The sequence below is a fragment of the Mauremys mutica genome, chromosome 10, assembly GCF_020497125.1.
Source record: "Mauremys mutica isolate MM-2020 ecotype Southern chromosome 10, ASM2049712v1, whole genome shotgun sequence".
In the NCBI taxonomy this organism is placed as follows: domain Eukaryota; kingdom Metazoa; phylum Chordata; order Testudines; family Geoemydidae; genus Mauremys; species Mauremys mutica.
This window is the reverse complement of record NC_059081.1, coordinates 61438882-61446319: the sequence shown is the minus strand read 5'-3', so window position 1 is coordinate 61446319 and position 7438 is coordinate 61438882. Positions and strand designations below refer to the sequence as shown.

Genomic DNA, 7438 nt, shown 5'->3' with positions numbered 1-7438 from the left:
AGGACCTTTATAGCTACATCTAGACAGATGCACTAACATGGCTTCAGTACCTGGGAGCATTAGTCGGAACCAGTTAGCACTGCTGGCAGCACTCTTGGTCCTAAGGGAGTCATGTCTGGGCAGGGTCATGGAATCAATAGGAATACTCATGTGAGTAAGGGTTGCAGGATCTGGCACTTGATAAATGAATGAAATCAAAGGGTTATAATGGAAACTTTTATGCAATTTATAGGAAACTCAGACTGGTTTTGCATATCCAAAGAATCATTTGAAAGGTCTACAAAGCTTAATCTCTACAAAGTTTGCTCAACCCAAGGTAATACACAAAATACATTTTCAAGGGTCATTACTGTCACTTACTAGAGAGGAGTACTAAGGGAAAAATTCCATCCATATTTATTACATAAGATAAATGTAGTGGTGCCAAGACCACTCCCTTTACAAAGGGAACAGATTTGAACGAAATGTTACTGAGAGGTGTTCTCTGCTGCTTATGGACCAACACACAGCTCCCATTACAGTCAATGAAAGTTTTGCCAGGGTAAGTACCTCAGGATTTGGCCTTAATTTCTTGACACAGCCATTGAAAGCGTTTTCTTTCTGAATGTAAATTCTGTGTAGCACACTCTAATCAGCACAGCAAAAGTACATTGTGCTCTCAGGATTGGCTCTAGCAAATATAAGCAATAATACAATGGGAGACTTAATAGACAGTCAACTCTGTGTGATCAGCCAAACTGTGGTTCTTGACATCCCTGATTCAGTTACAGGACAACAGTGTAATGGTCAGGGCAAGAATTCTCTTTAATCGCAAAAGATCGTTTCATTGCTTCTTAGTGCTTCATCTTAAAAGGAAGAAAAAATATCAACTTTTCTTTCATTTTTTCCTCCATTCATTATTTCATTCACTCCGTTAGTTTCAAATGGCACAACTCATATGCTGAAAGATAAGCAGATGCTTAAGTCCTTGCCCAAATCAGGGTGTTGGCTAACTGCAGTAAACCTTTTCATATGCACTCAGTGGAAGCTGCTTGTACACTTATATTGGGAACTCCTTTCTTTTGTTAGTCTACATCTTTTAATAGACAATCTTAAAAATAAATTAAATGCCATTGTGCATTCTTAATTCCTTTTGCTGCAAAGTTTGGAAACAAGATACACATTTTTGCTGTTATCTGCAAGAAATAAACAGTGTTTGAATAAACTCATTTCTGTTCAAATGGAAGCTCCATTTGACAGGTGAGGAAACTAAGTGGAGTTCTTTGGTTCTCTGCCAGTTGAGATGGCCCAAATGGGGAGAGGGAGTCTTGTGGGTCAAAAGAAAGGGAGCTTATGAGAAGAGTGCTCAGGTGGCCCAAAGAAAGATGGGAGATTGGGTGTTGGGTAGGATTTGGAAATGGAAGTTGAGTGTTTTACAGAAGGAACAGCACAAATGGGAATAGTGTCATGGAGGCAGCAAGTGAGGGACCCCTAAGTTTCTTATGGGGGCAAGTGTCTCACTGGCAGAGTTCATACTGGAATCAAGAGTCTCCTGGGTGTCTTAGGGAAATCATGTAGGAGTCAAATGATTCATGGGGCAAGGGTGCATCATTGGGGACACATGTTTAAGGGAATATATGTGGCTCTACTCAAAACCAGTTTGTCACATTTTCTTCAAACTTTGTAATTATGTTCTCCTTAGCCTTCAGAGTATTTCTACCAATTTTTAGACCAGACCAATTTTCTAAGCCTAAATTAGAGGGTAATTAAAATCTGACATTGTAACAGTCTCGTTGTAAGATATTTGTTCATATGTTCTCAGATTTAGTATCTTTTAAGCCATAAATAATTTCCAGTACCTACTTTATGAGCTATTATTTAATGCTACATGTGCAGGGGACGTGTAGAGTATGTGAGTTCTGATATACTGCCTGTCAGATTAACTGGAAAAGCTTAATTTTAAAACTTCTTTAAATAAATGAATTTATCTTGCCAGTTTTAGCACATGCATTGCACATACTGTACCATTTAGCTATACTGTAAAACATGTAAGCTTTCTGGTTACGCTAACACTACTTTACCTAGGGGGTTACATTACCAATTTGGCTTATTACTGTCCCTGTTTGAGTTGTCAAACTAGTTGATTGTCACAGGACACTGCTTCCTGCCTGAGAGAGAAGGACTTCCTCCAGTGTCCATAGCAACGTCATGTTTCTCAGCAACCAGGAGAGGCTTGTTTGTGTTCCTCCCTTCTAGAACTATTACCTCGCAATATAAGAAAAATGGCCCTTTGAAACAGTGATCAAGGAAGTTCTGTATTTAATTATCCAGAATATTTATTAATTACTCTTCTGTGTTTTGACTGCTGAGACAATGTATGATGTCTTGAGCTGAGCCTTTCCTGTGTATTACCGTGAACAGCATTCATTTAAAAGCAAAATCATTTAGAGTTGTGTCTTGAAATCATCTTTTAACTACTGTACAACTACTGAACTGCTTCCACAATACCTTGTGACTTCCAGGTCTTTAGTAGGTACTAGAGAAAGGTAAGAACCATTACTGTATTTGAGAATAGATTGTATTTACAATTTCAGCATGAGAATAATTCCCTTCTCTTTCCATCCCCCCACCCAAATATATATATGAAATATATAAATGAAAATGTTTTATATTGCTATGGCTTCTTCAGGGTATTTAAGTACAGAGCACCCTGAATATCTCACCTGACTCAGTTTTGCCTGACTAAAGACTGCAGGATCAGGCCTGTTGATCTACTGTAGATATCTTTGCCTTCCAGAATCTTAGTTAGCCTATTTTTAAAAAAAAAACTATGCAAGACCCGATTCTGCAAACACTCTTGCAAATGAGTAACTTTAATGCATGTGACTATTCCTGCTAGCTTCAGTGGAACTACTTATGTGAGTAATGTTACTTATACCTTGCACATCTATTGTTACTTGTGTTTGCAGGATTAATCCCTCAGGTTGTAGGAGTTATGTCCTGTATATTCATGATTTATCTTATAATACTACTACTTTGTGCGGTTAAGGCCTATTTAATTATTAAATAAAGCATTTAGACTTATTGTTACTGACCTGCTGTACTGTGCATTAAGTATAGTACATCAGATCCCACTGAAATTGCTAAGAGGTGTTAATGCAACAATTAGTTGCTACCTGGATAAATATTACTTTTACCTTTTTATCTTGCTTACTTTACATATAGAACAGATATTAACCCTGGGCCAAATCCTGTTCACCTCACGAGTAGTCCCCATTAAAGGCAATCACGATTTAGTTACCTCCTTCTTTAACACACAAAAGTTTATACGTTCATAATGCGTGTGGGTGTAATAATGCCTTTAAAACGCTTTGAGCCAAATGCATTGCCGATGCACATGGATGAAACTCCACTGATATCTGAGGGCTTAATCCTGCAAGATGCTGAGCACTCTAGTCCAACCCAGCAAAACACATGATCATGTGTTTCACTTTAAGCGCTTGAATAGTCCCATTTACTTCAACAGTATTACAGCTATACTTAACTTTTAGGAGATGCATAAATGTTTTGGTGGATCAGGCTAAAATGTTCAACATTTTGCAGGATCAAGCCTTAACAGATTTGCACTCACCGTTTAACTTCACTGAAGTCAGTGGAACTGTTACCATTCATGTTAACACCGAGTTTGCCCCATGTACCTTTATACACAGTGTCACGTCTTGCTTTATTTTGTATACCTTTGTCAGGAAAACAAGGTAAGAGGTATTTCATGTAGCAGGCTGTGTCTATATAAGTCTACGTCTTATAAGAAAAGTGAGGCAGCCTTTAGGTAACTACACCTTTAATAACAATGTATTATGCCCTGATGCACTAGCATGGAACCCTGCTGTTCTGGGGTCCCACTGATTTCCCTGGGACTGCACTAGTATATCAATACACACCTCTGCCCCAATCCTAGGAGAACTTCAGTAAGCAAAGTTATACACCTGCTTCAGTACTTTGAGAATTGGGGCTATCAGAGCTAATGGAGAATCAGGCCCATAAACTGTAATAAGGAAGAAAGTAATGGAATAAGGAGAATTTTTAAAAAGTGATATTCCTTTCAAAGCAAGAGTTTTGAAAGAGTCTATAAATGAAGAAACAAAAGTAACTGTAGGTTCCTCTGTTTAAAATATTAATATGGGAGTAAGATTGGGACCCAGAGTCACAGCTTTCACACAATAAAATGGTAATCAATACATCTATAATAGACATAATTTTTCAGACCACTAATAACTATAGGTCATTGAATTTCTATGCTGTGGAATTGGCATATGTACTATCATGTTTATTTGATAAGTAGTGGTCAATGGCTATGAATAGAAAAATTCAGTATGATGCAAGTTTGGGTAAGTTCAGCTTTAATGTCATATTTATTATTAATGTGTCAGATCATTTCCAAATCTGACTAGGTTACTAATTTCTTGTTCAATTGAACATCAAGAATTTTCACTAAGCCATACATAATGCTTTTGGAACCTCATAACTGTTCCATTATGCCCTATGTTACTAAAGGTGAGTGCATAACTAGAAGATGAACGTCACAGGAATGTTGACAGCAGCTAATAACAGAATTTAACTGATTGCATTTCTGACATGTAAGCTGAGAGCAGGGCTTGAAGTCTCCACTGTTCTCAGTGGTATAAGGACTTCTATTTTCCAGAGCAGAGGTGGGTTACAGAGGTTAGTTGTGTGTATGTTTTCCATTCTACCTTTCCATATTCACCTCTGAAAAGAAATAATAGGACCTTAGTTGAAGAATCTTACTCCACTTGGAACAGTCTAAAAAGTTGAATTATTAAAGCAAGTGCATTTACTAAGTGGCTAGCAGACATCAAAACATGCTTTCTTCTCTGGTATTATTTACTCTTGAGTGGGTGGTAATGTTGTACATGCACATTGGATCACTGAATAGCAAAGGATCCCATCCTACCACATACCTGCATTTAAATTCCCATTGGTCCCGATTCTCCTCTCACACCAATTTACAATTATTCCTGTTTCACACTGACTGGGAGAGGGGAGTCAGGCCCATTGTCCTCAATTTAATGGAACTTATGCACATACAACTGCACCATAAGGGAGCCCATTTTAAAGTAAAAAAACTTGTTTTATGTAATTTTTATTTAATTTCATCTTGTAAATATACCCAGTAAATGATGCAGATTAAGATGTCCAGTTTAAAGAGCTTGTACATATCCTGGCTGGGAGCTGGGATTTAATACCATGGTTTGTTTGGTTACAGGAAGTTCAGTGGCATCTGCCCATTCTAAGCCTCTCTGTTATGGATCCAGACCAGCAAGGTAAGTACTGTTGTCAAGTGCTTCCCACATTTCACAAGAGAATTCCCAGTGTCCAAACTAGTGAACTTAACTGGAGTTGTTCCATCTTCAGAATCTTTTTGTTATAATGCAGGAGACAAGATTGAATGCTATGGCAGATCAGCCTGTTGCTTTAGATCATGCAGCCTGGAAGAAGGATTTCCTGGTTGAGTTATTCTTACAGTGCTCCCTGTATTATATATAAAATAGTATCTGTTCTCCTATCTCATCTGCCATTCAAGTCAGTAAGATACAAAACGGATGGATAATTAGATGTGAGGTGTAAGGAAACAAGGACAGAAATATACAGCTTAAAACAATTTCATCGTAGGACTATCTCAAGAGGTCATCTAGTCCAATCTCTTGCACTCATGGCAGGACTAAGTATTATCTAGTCCATTCCTGACAGGTGTTTGTCTAACCTGCTCTTAAAAATCTCCAATGATGGAGGTTCCACAACCTCCCTAAGCAATTTATTCCAGTGCTTAACCATCCTGACAGGAAGTTTTTCCTAATGTCCCGCCTAAACTGCCCTTGCTGCAATTTAAGACTATTGCTTCTTGTCCTATTCTCAGAGTTTAAGGAGAACAATGTTTCTCCCTTCTCTTTGTAACAAACTTGTATACTTGAAAACTGTTATGTCCCCTCTCATTAATGCAAGTTAATCAGCAAACTGTTATAAAAGCAAGAGTTTTATATCAAGGACCATCAATTATTTGGCCTATGACATTTTCATGAGTTTTAAATGTGAGGGCTAGCAGCAGCATCTTGGCCAACCTAGTCTAATTGAAGTTCAGGAGGTCCTCAGCCCAGCTTCTGCTGTCTGGTGTAGCCCCAAACTGAATACAATGTATTAATAAACCCTTTTGTTCAGTAATAACATGGAGAGAAAGTCTACTGTAATATTGGTGCTGTGTGTGCTATTTTTCCTCTTGTTGGTTTTGATTCTCAGGCTCTAAAACCCTCCCAACTATAAATTAATGACTCCTGAGTTGTGTTTTTTTTTAAAAACCTAGTGGTCTTGGGTACAATTCACCCTGTGCAGAGAGTCAGCACAAGGTCTAGCACCACTTAAGGACCATTTAAGCCTTGGACCTGCTCAAGGCCTATGCCCCAGTTAAGTTCCATGAAAGAAGTCCATATAGGGAGGATGTGGGATTCTGTGGTGCATAGGCCTCCTGCTGGTTCACTGCATGGGTGAATTTCACCCCACTTTGAAATTAGATATTTAGTTTGCATCTTGTAAAATGTCTTCTCATCAATAGTAATTCTGATTGATATGTAACTTGGGCTAATACCTTCTTTGCTTGGACACCTTGCAGATTAGTTTTGGAAATGTTAGTTGATTGGTACAGAAGCTCCTACTATATGAGCAATCGGTAACCTAATGTTTGTTAAGGATTGACTTAAAAGTAAAAAATATGGTGAATTGTTTCCAAAGCAGACCACTAGCAGATGGCTACCAGTGCCCACTGCAAGTGAGCCTGAGAATGTCAGATGATAGCATGAAATTCCCTCATCTCAGAGAATCTTATTCACGGAAGAATTTCCTGTTGTCACATGATTCCTTACGTTCATGTTTTTTGTTCTCCTTCTGTAAAACAGACTTGGGACCTGATCCAAAGCCTATTAAAATCTGTGGGAATCTTTCAGTCGGTTTTAATGTGCTTTGGATCAGGCCCTTGAAGAAAAAAAATAACTAGTACTACAAGCCAGCAAAACCAAACTCGTTTTCCATATTGCATTACTTGCTACAGTGCACTATGCTGCATAACTTCTCCAAACAGCAGGTGGCAACATAACCTGACAAAAGCAAGACTGGACAGATGGCATAACAGACACAGGTTTACTTCTATACCATAGGATGCAACTGAGAACCAGCAGAGTCCATAATTTGCTGACTATTAACATTAGACTGGTATATATGTGAGGAACCACAAATTGGTCCATTTCCACAGGAAACAAGTGGAGAGTTTTGTGACTTATTTCAACTCATTTATGCATATTTGCAGTTTATCTACACCCTTCATCATCTGTAAGTATTTGCCTCCTATTTGAACTGCAGGGATATATATATGGCTCACCAGGAGAAAGGAACA

The 7438-nt window shown here is 38.2% G+C and overlaps 1 protein-coding gene across 5 annotated transcripts in view; it reads left to right on the top strand.

Annotated features, from left to right (window-relative positions):
* The first annotated feature begins 1912 nt into the window (after window positions 1-1912).
* Window positions 1913-7438, top strand: part of DYTN (dystrotelin) — a 64064-nt gene continuing 58538 nt past the window's right edge. For all 5 annotated transcript variants that reach the window (XM_045032577.1, XM_045032579.1, XM_045032578.1 and 2 more), the window contains exons 1-2: window positions 1913-2525; window positions 5264-5321. In XM_045032577.1, coding sequence (XP_044888512.1) covers window positions 5303-5321 — 19 coding nt within the window. In that variant the 5' untranslated portion in view covers window positions 1913-2525; window positions 5264-5302. The remainder of the gene's footprint in view (window positions 2526-5263; window positions 5322-7438) is intronic.